This window comes from Haematobia irritans, chromosome 4, assembly GCF_050003625.1.
Source record: "Haematobia irritans isolate KBUSLIRL chromosome 4, ASM5000362v1, whole genome shotgun sequence".
In the NCBI taxonomy this organism is placed as follows: Eukaryota; Metazoa; Arthropoda; class Insecta; order Diptera; family Muscidae; genus Haematobia; species Haematobia irritans.
In genome coordinates, this window is record NC_134400.1 from 15,639,947 (window position 1) to 15,658,984 (window position 19,038).

A 19,038-nucleotide genomic window follows, 5' to 3' on the forward strand; every position below is an offset into this window, starting at 1 on the left:
TTCTATAGAAATAAAGTTTTGACAAAATTTTCTATAGAAATAAAATTTTGACAAAATTTTCTATAGAAATAAAAATGTTTAAAAAAATTTTCTATAAAAATAATATTTTTACAAAACTTATTATATAAAATTTTGCAAAAATTTTCTATAGAAATAAAATTTTGGCAACACTTTCTAATAGAAATTAAATTTTGACAAAATTTTCAATAGAAATAAAATTTTGACAAAATGTTTCTATAGAAATAAAATTTTAACAAAATTTTCTATAGAAATAAAATTTGGACAAATGAAATGAAATGAAATAAAATTTGGACAAAATTTTCTATAGAAAAAAAATTTTGACAAAATTTTCTATAGAAATAAAATTTTGACAAAATTTTCTATACAAATAAAGTTTTGACAAAACTTTCTATAAAAAATAAAGTTTTGACAAAATTTTCTTTAGGAATAAAATTTTGACAAAATTTTCTATAGAAATATAATTTTGACAAAATTTTGACAAAATTTTCTAAAGAAATAAACTTTTGACAAAATTTTCTATAGAAATAAACTTTTGACAAAATTTTCTATAGAAATAAAATTTTGACAAAATTTTCTAAACAAATAAAGTTTTGACACAATTTTCTATAGAAATAAAATTTTGACATAATTTTCTATAGAAATAAAATTTTGGCAACATTTTCTAATAGAAATAAAATTTTGACAAAATTTTCAATAGAAATAAAATTTTGACAAAATGTTTCTATAGAAATAAAATTTTAACAAAATTTTCTATAGAAATAAAATTTTGACAAAATTTGCTATAGAAATAAAATTTTGACAAATTTTCTATAGAAATATTTTGACAACATTTTTTATAGAAATAAAATTTTGACAAAATTTGAAAAATAAAAAGTTTTGTAAAATAAATTTTTACAAAATTTTCTGCATAAATAAAATGTTGACAAAATTTCCTATAGAAATAAAAATGTGCAAACTAAGATTTGTTAGAAAATCTAAAAAAATGTCCAAACCGGTCTAGATTTATATATACGTATACTTTTACAATAGTCTTTAAAATTGATGTTATGTAATATTAGCACCTTTTGCCTCCGAAAAGTACATTTTTAATACATTTGTAGTACTTTTTCGTTAACATCATTTATCATCCCTGTCTTATGTATCCTCCACCTTGAATTGCGTACTAGAGCTCGACCGAAACGTTTTTCTTTTGGCCGAAGACGATGTTCGGCACAAATGGCAATAGTCGGCTGTAGGCGATTATTTTCTTGAAATTTGTAATTAAAGAAATTTGGTGTGTTGTAGTTCAATATTAGCATATTTTATTTAACAAAGGCATAAAAACAACAATAAAAAGAAATTCAGTCCATTACTTAAAATACTCATTTCGATATAACAAACTTTTTATTATTAAAAATTCAGTAGTTTGATATTTTTTTTTTTTTTTTTTAATTTTTTACGTCTTATTTGTACTGGGTGTTTTGAGTGAGACAAATTCAAAAATGGGGGGCTAATCACGGCATTCGATATCGAGAATTTTTGAACAAAATCTAAATTTTTCGGATCACCGGAGTCGATATCGTGTTTTATTGATCGAAAACTTTTCCATTTGTAATTTGCTATGGTAAAAAATATTTCTCTTGTTTTTTACATCGTTTTCGACAAATGGGAGTAGTAAATATGTATGTAAGTTTTAGCTTGAATTGTTGCTAATTTGTAGTAAATTTGCGATGTTCACAAATCCACTTCCAGATGAATGTGAATTAATTCCACGATTTTGGTGTCCTACAATCCACTTTCACGGGAATTTTCGAGAAATCAATTCACTTGGAAAGTTCAATTATGTCCAAGATGGATGTTTTTCCGGTTAAAAAAGTACGGTCGTAAAAAATTTGAAATGTTTTATATTTCATCATGAGTTTTATTAAATAAGTGTCATTTTCAATTAAAAAATAATGAATTATAATAAGTCTATTGATTTCACTTATTTTGATTTCCGCCTTAGTGAATTTTTGGATGATTTGTGCAACCCAGCTGGTTACAGAAAAGTTAAAAAAAGAACGTGGAATTAAGGACACCAAATTTGCACGTTCGTGGATTTGACGTGAATAGTGGTAGTAGAATTGAAGTGAATATCCGAACATGAGTAAGAATGAATATATTTTAAATATTTAGGAGTAATACAACTCGAGTAAAAGTTTAACAAAAATTGGTCATAGTCGAGTGCTAGCATCCTAGCTTGGCAAAGAACCATATAAAATATGTAAGAATGAAGTCCAAGAGATTGTGATCAATCAATTAACGTACCATACCATGACAAACTAACGCTTCTGGACATGTAAGAGTAGTGAATGATGAATTCTTCCACTGGCTAAAAGATTTTAGTTTAGTTAGATTTACAATTATATCGATAAAATTGACGTTGCCATGCCACCAAAAATTATATTCCAAGTAACAATTGAACGCCTCCTTCGTCAGCCGAAATCGCCCATTAAGCCTACAAAAAGGTGACTCTAACAGAGCACACCATATCAAACCCTTAAACTTATTTTATATTTATCTTATCCTCCAATTCGAAAGGAATTCGGAGGAATGTAAAAAAATATATAAGATGTAATGCAATACAATTCACTTTTTACTATGAAATCTTCAAAAACATATGTTTTTTTTAACATACCATTTTGTGCCGCTAACTTAATTTTGCCATTTCATTTTGTTCTGTTCGTTTTTTGCTGGTGACAATGCTAGAGAAGTTGCATCAAATTTTGACCGAATTCCGTGATTCAAACTTTTAATCGTATCGACAATTTTTTTGATACGAATATGAGTTCGATATCGAATGCCGTGATTAGCCCCCCTGGGACAAGTCGATATGAAATAAATTATTCAAAAAGCTTTCGGTGTCGGTTAATCGGTCTCTTGACGCCGATTCATGGCCGATTATCGATTTCCGAAGGTGGAGCTCTAATCTGAATACTCTTTAATCTTAAATTTGGCAAAATTTTTGGAAATTTTTAAATTTTTGAACATTTTGTTAGATTATTTTAACTCGTTATTATCTATATATAAGCCGATACGTTTTGAAATTTGAAAAATGCTGATTTTTTGATTCTCATTATAATGTCAACAAAACACACAAAAAAAATTTTTTTTGATTCAATCACGAAATTAATTGATCCAATAAATGTTTTAATTGAAATGCCTTCAATCACAGAAATGATAGTATCAATTAAAAAATTAATTGAAAGTAAATTAAACAATTGATCCAATTAAAAAATTAATTGGTACTATTAGTTTTTGTGATTGATTTTTATTTTAATTTAAAAATTTGTTGAATCAAATAAATTTTTACTTGAGTATTTTTAAAACTCAATTAAACTCAATATCGAATGCCGTGATTAGCCCCCTGGGACAAGTCGATATGAAATAAATTATTCAAAAAGCTTTTGGTGTCGGTTAATCGGTCTCTTGACGCCGATTCATGGCCGATTATCGATTTCCGAAGGTGGAGATCTAATCTGAATACTCTTTAATCTTAAATTTGGCAGAATTTTGGAAATTTTAAAATTTTTGAACATTTTGGTAGATTTTTTTAACTCGTTATTATCTATATATGAGCCGATACGTTTTGAAATTTGGAAAATGCTGATTTTTTGATTCTCATTATAATGTCTAATTTGTACACACAATTTTTTTTTTAATTCAATCACGAAATTAATTGATCCAATAAATTTTTTAATTGAAATGCCTTCAATCACAGAAATGATAGCATTAATTAAAAACTTAATTGAAAGTAAATTAAAAAAATTAATTGATCCAATTAAAAAATTAATTGGTACTATTAGTTTTTGTGATTGATTTTTATTTTAATTTAAAAATTTGTTTAATCAAATAAATGTTTACTTGAGTATTTTTTAAAACTCAATTAAAATTTTAATTGGAAAAATTTTCATGATTTTTTTTCTTCTGTGTAATGGGACATTTCTTAAATATAGACCGATATGGGCCTAATTTGTATTGTTGTTGGAATCTAATCTCCCAATTAAAAAATTAATTGATCCAATTAAAAAATTAATTGGTACTATTAGTTTTTGTGATTGATTTTTATTTTAATTTAAAAATTTGTTTAATCAAATAAATGTTTACTTGAGTATTTTTTAAAACTCAATTAAAATTTTAATTGGAAAAATTTTCATGAAATTTTTTTTCTGTGTAATGGGACATTTCTTAAATATAGACCGACATGGGACAAATTTGTGTGGTTGTTGGAATCTAATCACAAAGAATCGATTTTTGATGATGAAATTTACTTGGTAACACTGGCCAGAATTTTCAGACTGCATTTGAAATTAGAACTTTTTGAGAAAATTCCATTGATTTTTCGACATAGCTAAATCTGGGGCCAAATCACCGCAGTCGAAATCGAGTACTTCATCATCGTAATATAGTTTACGCGGATCACCGCAGTTGTTATCGAATTGTTTCTACTCGACGTTGAACACGACAGGTTGCATGCTATCGAAAACGAAGTATGTAGTGATTTTTGAGCGGAAAAAGGTAAACAAAAAAAAAAAAAAAAAGAATCGGGTGAATATGTAAGTATTATTCTATTTTGGCAAAATACATTTTAGAAAATATAATATTAGTTGCGTTTAGGAAAACGGATAAAAGAAAGAAATGTTCAGTAGCCGGTTTAAAAAAATTATTTTATTCAAGAAAATATTTATGTTAAAGCTTCTTTTGGCAGACGAAAACGTCTTTTAAATCTATGGATGTTAAAACACAATTAATTAAAAGCACTCACTTCAAAATAGAATCACTCTACTTCAGGCAATGCTAAAGGACGAATATTTTTCCTTATTAATGCCACTGATTGTACTCATCCAGAGAATGAAGCCGACCCATTTTTGTCGGCGGCGGCTGACACTAAATTTTTGCCTCCGGCGGCGGCTTGCCGGCTAAGCCGATAAAAAATTGTCTATTCGGCGGCGCTAAATTATTTATTATAAAATCAATTTGAAGCAGAGAATGAAGCCGACCCATTTTTGCCGGCGGCGGCTGACACTAATTTTTTGCCTCCGGCGGCGGCGGCTTGATGGCTAAGCCGATATAAATTCGTCTATTCGGCGGCGGACAATTATCCATTATAAAATCGATTTGAGGTAATCCGAATGGTAATGAGATTAGTTGTACAACCAAACTTACAATCAAATTTTCATTTCATTTACATTTTCTGAGCTAAATGGTTGCAAAGCTATTATAGAAACATGATACTGATGGATTTTGGGTTGAAAGTTAAACATTTTAACAAAAAATACAACAATTATTAATAAATTTTTCTGATTTAAATCAATATTTTTGATTACTTGGCGGCTAATTATGAGTCGAGATGAGTCGATATATTCGGCGGCGGCTTCGGCTGGAAGAAACTGGCCGGCGGCGGCTAAAGTCGGCGGCGCGACTCGGCGGCTTCATTCTCTGATTTGAAGTTTTCCGAATTGTAATGAGAATAGTTGTACAACCAATCTTACAATGAAATTTGCATTACATTCAAATTTTTTGAGCTAAATTTTTGTAAAACTATTATAGCAACTTGATACTAATTGATTGAAGGTGGAAAGTTCAAAATTTTGGCAAAAACTATAACAAATATTATTAAATTTTTCTGATATAAATCAATATTTTAGATTAATTGGCGGCTAAATTTGAGTCGAGATGAGTCGACATATTCGGCGGCGGCGTCGACTGCTAAAAACGGGTCGGCGACGGCTAAAATCGGCGACGCGACTTGGCGGTTTCATTCTCTGTACTCATCCTCTGTATCCGATTCATAATATATTTTTACACATATATTTTAACACACAACAACAATTAAATTTCTCAGAAATAACGTATTTTGATCACAAAAACTTATTTTAAAATTCTCTTTCGCTTCCAATTTCTTATTTACATCATATGTTTACAGCAATGTAAAAAACAAAGTAGTAGACAAAATAAATTACGATCGAATGCGGTGATCCAAAAATTTACTGCCATCGAAATTATTCTCTATACGAAACAGAACTCGATGACGAATGCGGTGATTTGGCCCCTGGCCAAATGCGATTATATCAAGATAGGTTTAATTCCTGATATATATAAAACTGACAATAACTGACTAACAATAGAGAATCTCAGCAGTGGAGAACGGTCTACTGATGATTTAATTTTAATTTTTCATTGATTAAAAATTATTCAATTTTAAGACTTTCCAATTTTAAGAGATTTCTATGGATATTTCACTCATTTTGATATCCCTACATTTGAACTGGTCACTCTTAATTGTACTTGAGAATTATACAAACTATTTTAATTTAAGAGAACATTAATCCCCTCCGTTAGTATTATGTTAGCTAATGAACTTTGAACCCGTACTATGGAGATATCTGTCATCTTGAAAATTTCTCAGTAGTTAAGGCCTAACGCAGCTACATTAAATGGCTGTAAATATAATTGTGACAAAAACATAGTATTCAAAGCATAACCAAAGCTATTATTAGAATACAAAATCTAAATAAATAAAAAAATCTATATATATATATATAAATATGTAGTATTGATAGATCGTTGCATATAACGATCAATCAAAATTATGATGAAATTCATTTTTTTTTTCATAAATCTAAAAGTTTTAAAATTTGTTTTTAATTTAGCATGCTATGTACATTGGACCCAGAGAATTGTAGTAGTAAAACTTATGTATGTTTTCACAAATATTGCTCTTCTTCTACTTATACCTGAGTAGTATTCCTATTATTGACAATTTCAAATTCAGTTTCTAGGATATCTTTCCAATTACCATTTGGTTGTATGTATTCGTGACCTGCTTTGCTATTTGGATGTAATTGTTGTGCCACTTCAAATCCATCCTCTTGTTGTGAAAGTGTTTGAGAAAATTTATGACATTGTTTGTAGAAATTCTGAAGCATATGTTCATGCAATAAATGGTCGTATAATTTAAGTTGGAAAGCTACTTTCTTGGCCATTATCAAAAGATAGTCCGAACAAAGAGGACGTCCATAGGGATCAGAAGAAATCTACAAAATATATATATTATCATATATATATGTAATTATCGAAATAATATATAATTCCATACTTACACTTATTTCATTTTCCGGTTGAAAATATATATCTGATAAACTGAACATATGTTGTACAGTTTCTTCCAAGGATTTGTTGCTTTTGTCACCGGTTATCATACAATAGGCTACAAATGTATCAAATATTCCTGCCAATTCTAGATCATGACGATGTTTAAAATGATCCACTATCCGATGACTAAAATGAACAGCTTTCTTAGGCCTTTCTGCCTCCAAAATGAGACGAAACTCTTTGAAAATTCGACCCAAACTTATCATATCAAATATATAAATGTTCCTTGATGTGGCTGTGATTATCAATGAAGTTTTACGATGTCTGGCTGTCTGTATAGGGTCTATTAGTAGGCCAATAACACTTTGTGTTCTAATATCGGCCAGAGCTTTATGATATTTATGATCAGTTTGTGTTATATAAACCATTGAATCATATTGTGTTTGTAATATTTGAAAATCCAATGCTGATAATTGTATACTTAGCGCTTCACATTGTTCCTTACTACTTGTCGAATTTTTTCGTTCGCGAATTTTTGTTTTCTTTGAATTACAAGTGCTTCCGATATCGACTAATAGCTCTTCTGTTTCTGTAGAGGAATCGGTGGGATTTTCTAGATTAGTTTCTGTTATTATTTTAATGCTTTTCATTTGTTGATAGGCTAACATTTGAGGTGATTGGTAGGAATAATTGGTTTTTACATCTCGTACATTTTCCAATTCCAACATCATACGTTTCATGTCTATATAACTCAAGGTACCCATCAAAAGCTCTCGATTTGTTTCTACCAGTAAAAGTTGTCCCACACATAGGGAATTTATTATTTGCTCCGGTGAAGGCATTTTCGAGAATTTACTAAAAACAGCAGAGAATTTAGAAATTAGTAATTTTAATTTTTATTCAATGTATATACTCCAATATATTTATTTATTATGGATTTTAAGTTTTATTATTCTTCAATATATACTCTGATTTAGTTATAATTTTTTTTCGCATATGGAATATTTCTTATATTAAAATTCCGCAACAAATTACAAAGGTGTCAGTGCCACAAACACGGTGTAAAATTCTTCACTTGTTTTCAGAAGTACAGGGAAATTATATATAGAATCCAAATTCGTTAATCCGTCCACCTTTCCATGTATGTCAGTTTAAGCGATATACGATTATCTGCCGTTTTTGGCATTTTTTCTACCCTCCACCATAGGATGGGGGTATATTAACTTTGTCATTCCGTTGGTAACACATCGAAATATTGCTCTAAGACCCCATAAAGTATATATATTCTGGGTCGTGGTGAAATTCTGAGTCGATCTGAGCATGTCCGTCCGTCCGTCTGTTGAAATCACTCTAACTTCCGAACGAAACAAGCTATCGACTTGAAACTTGGCACAAGTAGTTGTTATTGATGTAGGTCGGACGGTATTGCAAAAGGGCTATATCGGTCCACTTTTACGTATAGCCCCCATATAAACGGACCCCCAAATTTGGCTTGCGATTGCTCTAAGAGAAGCATATTTCATCCGATCCGGCTGAAATTTGGTGCATGGTGTAAGTATATGGTCTCTAACAACCATGCAAAAATTGGTCCACATCGGTCCAGTATTAGATATAGCCCCCATATAAACCGATCCCCCGATTTGGCTTGCTGAGCCTCTAAGAGAAGCAAATTTCATCCGATCCGGCTGAAATTTGGTGCATGGTGTAAGTATATGGTCTCTAACAACCATGCAAAAATTGGTCCACATCGGTCCATAATTATATATTGCCCCCATATAAACTGATCCCCAGATTTGACCTCCTGTGCCTTTTGGAGAAGCAAAATTCATCCGATCTGGTTGAAATTTGGTACGTGGTGGTAGTATATGATATTTAACAACCATGCCAAAAGTGGTCCATATCACTCCATAATCATATATAGCCCCCATATAAACCGATCCCGAGATTTGGTTTTGGAGCCTCTTGGAGGAGCAAATTTCATCCGAGTCAGTTGAAATTTGGTATATTGTGCTAGTATATGGCCGTTAACAACCACGCCTAACTAGGTCCATATCGGTCTATAGTTATATATAGCCCTCATATAAATCGATCCCCAATCACACAAAATTGGTCCATATCAAGTTCATAATTCTATATAGCCCCCATATAAGCGACCCCCATATTTCAATGTCCATGTCGATTCGTAATTTATTGTAGACTTACCTATACATAACTTTTTTGTTTAATATATACCATGTATGGACTAACTCACAATTTAGAAAACGATGTTAAGAAGTTTTAAGATACCACAACTCAAGTAATTCTATTGTGGATGACAGTCTTTCGTAGAAGTTTCTACGCAATCCATGGTGGAGGATACATAAGATTCGGCCTGGCCGAACTTACGGCCGTATATACTTGTTTTTTTTTTTTTTTAGCGATAAAAAAAGTTGATCGCATACATAATTTTAACTAATCGGGAAATAAGCTGTTTTTGAAGGCTTACGATGGATACAAAACAAAGAAACAGCCCAAAAAAGTGGCTATTTTCTAACCTAAACTCGTTATATCCCGAGACCCTAGGCTGAGCGATTGCTTTAAGTCTTACAAAACAGGTCTCCGTGGCAGACCTCATTCGACCGTTCATTGTGATTTTACAGTGGTAAACTTCTCTCTTATCACTGAGTGCTTCCCGATACCATGTTTATCTTAATGACAAGGGACTTCCTTTTTATAGCCGAGTCCGAACGGCGTTCCACATTGAATTGAAAGCACTTAGAGAAGCTTTGAAACCTTAGAAATGTCAACAGCATTACTGAGAGTGGATAATCCACCAAACTCTTCGGTCTACGGTCGAAGCAAGGATTGAAGATGAGTCCGAACGGCGTTCCACATTGCAGTGAAACCACTTAGAGAAGCCTTTTAAACACTCAGAAATGTCACCAGCATTAATGAGAGGATAATCCAGCGCTAATTTAGTGTTCGGCCGAAGAAGGGATTGAACCCACCACCTTTTGTATGCAAGGCGGGCATTGCAACCATTACAGCACGATGGCTCCTTCATGTAAATGGGGGTTACTAATTAGCTTTATTTAAGTGGTACTACGTCTATCAGTTTGGTTAGCCCAATATGGACCATGTACAATGGAGAAACTCTGAAACTAAGACCTAGGTGCTGCTAAATATAGGTTAGGTTGGGCCATCTTTCACGTGCGTAGACCTAATTATATATTGTCGAAGATGAATCTCCTGGCTTGTTATCGTATAGAGAAAATATATGCAGAGAATCCCTCTTTTACTTGATTACTTCCCAAATATGAACAAAGTTAGGGCGAAAGTGAGTGTCCACTTCTGAGGGGTTTCAGTGTATAAAAAAAAAAAACAACACCCACGATCAGGCAACATAACAAGAAGTCTGAACAGGATTCATGAGGATACTGTAGTGATTGATGTCCATTTATCAGTGATTGATGGCTGCGTAGCTAACGTCTTATCTGTTATCGCATGACACGGAAATATTTTCCAAAGGAGAAATTCGTGTTGGTCCATTGGAAACTGTCTCCAAAAGAAAGTCTCAAACACCGTTTCAAGTCAAACAATCAATTTTTACTTTGTTTCTCCAACATGTAATTGATGTCATGTCATGTCTTGTGCCAGGTTTTGAAGCCTGGCATGCCGCCTGATATAGAGGCCGTCTTTTGTAGCGCAGGATCTCGCGCTCTAGATGATGTAGATCAACCCTTACATTCCCGGGTGGTAGTTGTTTATCAATGAGATGGTGATTTGAATGAATACAGCGATAGCAACCCAGGAGATACTGCTTTGACAAGATGTAGTTGTGTCTACGCACAGTGATGATCTTTGTCTCCTCATAAAAATGATCCAGGGATGTGCTGAGGAGACATACTGTCACATTTCTAAGGGCAGCGTTCAGCAGGTCTGTATTTTATTCTACAGCGTATCAATTTTCTGAGGTGTCCATATTGACGCTGCATAGTTTACCACTGACCGGCCAATTGCTTTATAGGTAGTTAACAAGGTTTATTTTGGGGAATTAAAGTTACAGTGCTTTACGAATTTAAATCACATATACGCTTGTGTGTTGATCGATTATCTTACTAAATTTTAGATTCAGTTCCTTGATTCTAGGATCAAGAGGTTAGTGCTTAGTTTGGTTTCACCTCTTTACAAGTTAATTTCTAAAAAAAATCGTCAATTTCTTACTAGTATATACCAATCTAAATTGCAAAGCCCAGTTTTGATATAATAGAGTGCTTAACGATTAATGCGGGCATATATCAAAACAGCGTCCCTACTAAAAATTCAAACGGAATTATATGTTTGTTATTTTTACAGTTACAATTAGAGTTGCACAAAATCAAGTATCGATTACCGCATAATTTACAAGAACTTGATTTATGCTTTGGACCAGAGTGGTAGTATGAAATTGGTATGTACTAAAAAGTCGTTCATAATGTTATAGGCTACATTTCATCCCGTAAATGTTTGGTAAAATTTTCAACAGTTCAAGAGCTGGAAAAAAATCGGTGATAAAAGTGGCGACTTTATATATTCAGCACTTTTGTTGTCCGAGTCAAAAGCTAAAATTCTGATGAAGACAGCAAAACAATCACAGCATTTTTCGATCTAAGGTCATGCGAAAACTGCAAAAAAGGCCCCAAAATTGAATTTGGCGAAAAAAACTTTAGAGGCTCACCAATCTAGCAAAATCCAGAAATTACTTGTCTCCTTTCATCGAGTACTTTCGGCTGGGATAGTGATTTTTTGTTTGGAGTCAAAAAGTTGAATTTTGCATCACAGTGTTATGTTAAAGATATTCTCCTCGTTCGATAATTTGTATCGAGTTCATTTATTACAGGATGATTTGGATAGCTTGGTGACTGATGTTGGGTGAATTTAATGAATGAAATCCATGGTCAGAATTACTATCTTGCATTATGATAAATATCCAATTCAAGCTTTTTAGAAATTACCAGTTTCTATTCATTGATTTTAAGCGTTCGAATTATGTATCAGTAGAGGCTATTTGTAGAATTTGCATTGATTTTTATTTACATAAGTATTGATGTGATAAATTCCAGAATTTTAGCCTATTTCTACTTGTCGATAATGCTAGTAAAGGGTGATACGGTCAAAATTTGGTGAATATAAACTTGACGTATTTCTTTCAATTTTGCATTTAAAAAACCTGAACACCCCTCATTTTGAAGGTGTGTGTGTAGAATGTTGCTCCTATTTTGATTTTGGAATTCACTCTTCAGTTGTCAAAATGCCGTCCAAGCAAGAAGAGCAGCGTATCAAAATTTTGCTCGCGCATCGCGAAAATCCGAGCTACTCGCACGCAAAGCTGGCAAAATCGCTAAAAGTTGCCAAATCAACCGTTACAAATGTAATTAAAGTGTTTGGGGAACGTTTGTCGACAGCCAGGAAGTCTGGATCGGGGGGAAATCGAAAACCGGAAGCCGCTGAGACGACAAAGAGAGTTGCCGGTAGTTTCAAGCGAAACCCTAACCTCTCTCTCCGAGATGCCGCAAATAAGCTGGGTGTATCGTCTACAACCGTGCATCGAGCCAAAAAACGAGCCGGACTATCGACTTACAAGAAGGTAGTGACTCCAAATCGCGATGATAAACAAAATACGACGGCCAAAGCGCGATCCCGGAGGCTGTACACGACGATGCTGACGAAGTTTGACTGCGTGGTAATGGACGACGAAACCTACGTCAAAGCCGACTACAAGCAGCTTCAGGGACAGGAGTTTTATACGGCAAAAGGAAGGGGAAAGGTAGCAGATATTTTCAAGCACATAAAACTGTCAAAGTTCGCAAAGAAATATCTGGTTTGGCAAGCCATCTGTACCTGTGGCTTGAAAAGCAGCATTTTCATAGCTTCCGGGACTGTCAACCAACAAATTTACCTGAAAGAGTGTTTGAATAAACGTCTGCTGCCTTTCCTGAAGAAACACGGTTGTTCCGTACTGTTTTGGCCGGATTTGGCATCTTGCCGTTACGGTAAAAAGGCCATGGAGTGGTACGCCGCCAACAACGTGCAGGTGGTTCCCAAGGACAAGAACCCTCCCAATTGAGAAATACTGGGCTATTGTCAAGCGGAACCTAAAGAAGACCAAAAAAACTGCTAAGGACGAGCAGCAGTTCAAGGCAAACTGGCTTTCTGCGGCGAAGAAGGTGGACAAGGTGGCTGTACAAAATCTGATGGCAGGTGTGTGAGGCCCGGCAATTCGGATTTGGAAAAGCGAAAGCCTAACTGAATATTTTTCCTGAATTTTATACTAATTGAACTTGAAAAAGAAATTTAATTTGATTTTTTAAATAAACGATTTCACCGATTTACACGCGTTTTCCCTTGACCAAATTTTGACCGTATCACCCTTTATTTAGTCTTGTAATGTAATAACATTCAGACATGTTAAGTCCTTCTTCGTAACTGGTTACATCCCTCCGCCTGCATCGTGATACGTACGCTATCTCTACGTTACTCGGGTGAGGCACACAACGTTGGAAGCAACGGGAAAGTTGGCTTTGGCTCCGTTAGGTTAGGTTAAAGTGCCAGCCCGATTAAGTTTCAGGCTCACTTAGACCATTCAGTTCATTGTGATACCACATTTACTAAAAGTACCTATTACATATGGGCACTTATAGTTTTAACCATTAAACCTTCTCGATTATCTAAACTTATATGCCCCTAAAATTCGCATACGCCTTACACAAAATGCAGGACACTCACACAAGAGGTGTTTAATTGATTCATTTTCCTCCGCGTCAGACTGCGTTAGACACATCTGGCATTATTTTGACGACCGAACTGTGACCGTAGCTTTTTTCCGACCACAGCGATAGTTCGCGCAACCGCACAGCCGTTGTTGCAGTTAACTGTTTTGGCCAAAATGTCTAAAGGCAATAGATTCAGCATGACATTAAGAGAATCTGTTCCTGTCTTACTGAATGCGCTTGAGATACACATGCTCTCCATACGCTGAACTTTAGATAAACTTCTTGGCTGCTGAAGTTCCGGCCACCAGACTACAACACCATATAGCATTATAGGTCTAACCACTGTCGTGTATAGCCAATGCACAATTTTCGGTTTTAGTCCCCACTTTTTTCCTATTGCCTTTTTGCACGAGTGCAAAGCCACCGTGGCTTTTCTCGCCCTTTCTTCAATATTAAGCTTAAGGTTCAGCTTCCTGTCCAAAATAACGCCAAGGTATTTAGCACACTCAACAAAGGGTGATTCAATACCTCTAAGGAGTTTTGCGATCTTTGCAGTATATGACTACACACAAAGAATTATCACCGACATTTTTTCAATTAGACACTTAATTGAATTTGCAAACGGAATCAATTAATATGTTATTTGATTCAATTATTTAATCAAATCCGAATAAAAAACAATTAAAAAATGATTGATATTTGTTACGTTTCCAATTAAAATGTTAATTGATTCAATCAATTTGTTAATCAATTCGGAAATAATTTTCAATTACAAACGTGATTGAAAAATTTTCCGTTTCCAATTATACATGTGATTGATCCAATCACCTTTGTGATTGAAATTGAATAATTTTGAACGATGAAAAGAGCGAAAAGAGAACAATAGAATGGGTATTTATTTAACAACGTATGATGGAGAGATCAGTCTGTGGAAGTAACTAGTAACGAACGGTTGGGTTTTTGTTTATATCATAATTCAGCGTTCTTTAGTCTATAGCATAATTCAGGAAAATAAAATATTGAAGATTTCTTTTTATAAGAAAAGCATATTTTCCTTTATTTCAAATAAAACGAAATAAGATTTTGGGGGCGCAATACATACATTTTTTGATTGAAATTTATTGCCAATATCAATTAATAATTTAATTGAATCAGACAAATAGTTGATTGATTTTTGTCGCGAAATTAATTAAAATTTTAATTGATTCAATTAAAACTGTGAGTGAATTCTATGTCAAAAACCAACGATTTTTTAATTGATTCAATCACACAATTAATTGATTCCGTAACAAAATTCAATTAAATTTTTAAATGAAAATCGTGATGGTTTTCAAACAAAATGGTTGATTAATACGATCATTTTCGTGATTGAAGAAATTTCGATTAAAAAATGATTGAATCCGCAATGTTCGTGATTGAAATAAAAACAAGTATGTACGGCCGTAAGTTCGGCCAGGCCGAAGCTTATGTACCCTCCATCATGGATTGCGTAGAAACTTCTTCTAAACACTGCCATCCACAATCGAATTACTTAAGTTGCGGTAACGCTTGCCAATAGCAAGGTAGTAGACATAAAGGTTTGACAAAATTTTCTACATAAATAAAATTTTAACAAAATTTTCTATAGAAATAAAATGTTGACAAAATTTTCTATAGAAATAAAATTTTGAAAATGATGAAAATTTTATTATGAAACGAATAAAATTTTAACAACATTTTCTCTAGAAATAAAATTTTGACAAAATTTTCTATAGAAATAAAATTTTGACAAAATTTTCTATAGAAATAAAATTTTGAAAAAATTTTCTATAGAAATAAAATTTTGGTAGATTATTTTTGGCTCTAGTGGCAACCATGATCATGAACCGATATGGACCAATTTTTGTGTGATTGGACCAATTTTGGTATGGTTGTTAGCGACCATATACTAACACCACGTTCCTAATTTGAACCGGATCGGATGAATTTTGCTCCTCCAAGAGGCTCCGGAGGTCAAATCTGGAGAACGTTTTAGATGGGGGCTATATATAATTATGGACCGATATGGACCAATTCTGGCACGATTGTTAAAGATCATATACTAACACAATGTTCCAAATTATAACCGGCTTGGATGAAATTTGCTTCTCTTGGAGACTTCGCAAGCCAAATCGGTTTATATGGGGGCTATATATAATTATGAACCGATGTGGACCAATTTTTGCATGGTTGTTAGAGACTATATACCAACATCATTTACCAAATTTCAGCCGGATCGGATGAAAGTTGCTTCTTTTGAGGCTCCGCAAGCCAAATCTGGGGATCGGTTTATATGGGGGTTATATATAATTATGGACCGACGTGGACCAATTTTTGCATGATTGTTAGAGACCATATACCAACACCATGTACCAAATTTCAGCCGGATCGGATGAAATATGCTTCTCTTAGAGGCTCCGGAAGCCAAATCTGGGGATCGTTTTATATGGGGGCTATATATAATTATGGACCGATGTGGACCAATTTTTGCATGGTTGTTAGAGACCATATACCAACACCATGTACCAAATTTCAGCCGGATCGGATGAAATTTGGTTCTGTTTTAGGCTCCGCAAGCCAAATCTGGGAATCGGTTTATATGGGGGCTATATATAATTATGGACCGATGTGGACCAATTTTTGCATGGTTGTTAGAGACCATATACCAACACCATGTACCAAATTTCAGCCGGATCGGATGAAATTTGGTTCTGTTTTAGGCTCCGCAAGCCAAATCTGGGAATCGGTTTATATGGGGGCTATATATAATTATGGACCGATGTGGACCAATTTTTGCATGGTTGTTAGAGACCATATACCAACACCATGTACCAAATTTCAGCCGGATCGGATGAAATATGCTTCTGTTAGAGGCTCCACAAGCCAAATCTGAGGGTCCCTTTATATGGGGGCTATACGTAAAAGTGGACCGATATGGCCCATTTTCAATACCATCCGACCTACATCGATAACAACTACTTGTGCCAAGTTTCAAGTCGATAGCTTGTTTCGTTCGGAAGTTAGCGTGATTTCAACAGACGGACGGACGGACGGACGGACGGACGGACGGACGGACATGCTTAGATCGACTCAGAATTTCACCACGACCCATAATATATATACTTTATGGGGTCTTAGAGCAATATTTCGATGTGTTACAAACGGAATGACAAAGTTAATATACCCCCATCCTATGATGGAGGGTATAAAAAAATGTGTGTAGTTCTGTCTTTGCAGGATTTACCCCAAGACTATTCACTTTCGGCCATTTCTCAGTCATCTGTAGGGCTCTTTGTATAATATCTCTGATTGTGGATGGGAATTTCCCCCGACTGCTAGAGCCACATCATCTGGGTATGGCACCACTTTTGTCCTTTCTTTTTCTTGGGGAACCAGAAGGTTGTTTATAGCAACATTCCAAAGAAGAGGTGATAGAACTCATCCTTGGAGAGTACCTCTGTTCACATACCTTTGTATGTTTGTTTGTCTTAGTGTGGCTGAAATACGTCTCTTCATTAGAAGTTCGTCTAACAGCTTAAGTATATCTGGATCAACATTCAGACTTGTCAGTCCATTAGATGAGACAATAATATACGACTACACATTGAAGTTTGAGTTTACATTTAAAATTTTTTTCCGGGAGCGGGATTTCGGGTACTTCCCATTATTTTGAAACTCTCGGATGAGATGGTCCGTATGTTCTAACCATTAGGTTAAAATAAAATACATTAATCTCTTAGAAATTCGGTAGATATCTTAGGCTACTTCTAATTTGTTCAAAAGTTTAATATGTCATATTAAAGCAAATGTTTCTTTGCGCGGGATCTCGGGAAATTAAAAAAATTCCGCTTTCTAATCTTGGGGAAAAAAGGTACTACTAATATCAGAGCTAATTTTCTCCATCGACCATATTTTGGAAAGCGCTCGCATTTTTGTCAACGTTCTATATTACCAAACACCACTTGAATACTGACCTTGATTAAGTTCCCGGTGGTGATATTCTAATTTGGGTAAACCAAAATGCTTTCTCCAGAAAATAGCGTTGCTCGATGTAAACAAACTGTAAACAAAGGTCCTCAATAGTGTTGTCCATAATATGAATACTCGATGCATAGTGGGTACTCATTTGTTTAATGGGTTCTTGCTTACAGGCATTTAACTTACGTTTGAATAACACTTGAATTCTACTTTATTGCAGTAGTACCATTTGAAACATTATATGCAATTTAATGTCATGGCCAGATATTTTATCTTTGATTGAGGCAGTATCTCATGGAAAATGATCTCAAAAAATGTCACTTTATTATTAAGAAATTTTAATAATAAAGAATTGTTGTTGTTGGCAAAAAGGAACGATTGTGATATGTGAATCAAAGATGTTTGCCTCATTTGCCAAAAACATCATCATTGCACTGGATCCCTGCCAGCATTTCAAAGTTCCATTTCAACCTCATCGTTACCACAGACTCGTAAATGTCAGTTCAACCATCATGAAAAGGTACATCAAAAAGTACATGCAAGTAATTTGCCATCCCTACTGTTAAAAAAGCAATTTTTTTTTGTGAAACGCCAAGCGCAACCAGCTTGTTATATTTTAATTAAATAAAAACGAAAATAAAGTTCTGAAAACATAGATTATACGCTTAAAATTGTGAAAGGTATATTGGTGAACAATTTGGTGATTTTCCAAATGGAATAAAGTGATTGTTTTTCAGATATTTTACAGACACGCTGCCTCCATGGAATAAAAACACTGGTTGATAGACGCAGCAACATGTAACTCGCTACTTGTAACTCAACATCATCATTAATGCCAAAAATTATGTTAAATGTAATGTGATAGTGGTATAAATGTTATATTTTTAAGAATTTGTAAATGTTTAATCAAATTAATAAATATCTAAACAAACGTGTTTTACTCGACCACAATGATTCTTTTACAACTATCTTAAAATGCACTTTTTCTGATTGTTTGGAGGGTCCCTTATTGGCGTCGTTCTAAATTGATCTATAAAGGCACCTAATAATTGCACTCATGCGAAACATTTTTGTAGTAACTTCGCGTGGTACAACTTCTCAATAGTGACGGCGCTTTTCCGACGAGTTTTTGATGTCGTATATGATTGTTTTCGACGTAGTGGGGATTCTCAAAAGA

General features: G+C 33.8%; 1 protein-coding gene and 1 long non-coding RNA gene across 5 annotated transcripts; one reads left to right on the top strand and one right to left on the bottom strand.

Annotated features, from left to right (window-relative positions):
- Nucleotides 1-1,290: 1,290 nt before the first annotated feature.
- On the bottom strand, nt 1,291-17,963 carry LOC142237132 (piRNA biogenesis protein EXD1). 4 transcript variants are annotated; one of them, XM_075308483.1, is made up of 3 exons: nt 17,858-17,963; nt 7,143-7,989; nt 1,291-7,076 (listed from the first exon to the last, which is right to left on the bottom strand). In XM_075308483.1, exons 2-3 carry the CDS (start codon nt 7,974-7,976, stop codon nt 6,771-6,773), a joined length of 1,140 nt encoding a protein of 379 aa, XP_075164598.1. In that variant the 5' UTR covers nt 7,977-7,989; nt 17,858-17,963; the 3' UTR covers nt 1,291-6,770. The 4 variants fall into 4 exon arrangements, with proteins under 4 accessions (XP_075164598.1, XP_075164600.1, XP_075164599.1 ...); XM_075308485.1 differs by lacking the exon at nt 17,858-17,963 and adding an exon at nt 11,348-11,444; XM_075308484.1 differs by lacking the exon at nt 17,858-17,963 and adding an exon at nt 11,338-11,438.
- Nucleotides 17,964-18,370: 407 nt separating this feature from the next.
- LOC142236596 (uncharacterized) lies at nt 18,371-18,812 on the top strand. The gene is made up of 2 exons (XR_012722105.1): nt 18,371-18,541; nt 18,599-18,812. It is a non-coding gene; the product is annotated as an uncharacterized LOC142236596 (long non-coding RNA).
- The last annotated feature ends 226 nt before the right edge of the window (nt 18,813-19,038 follow it).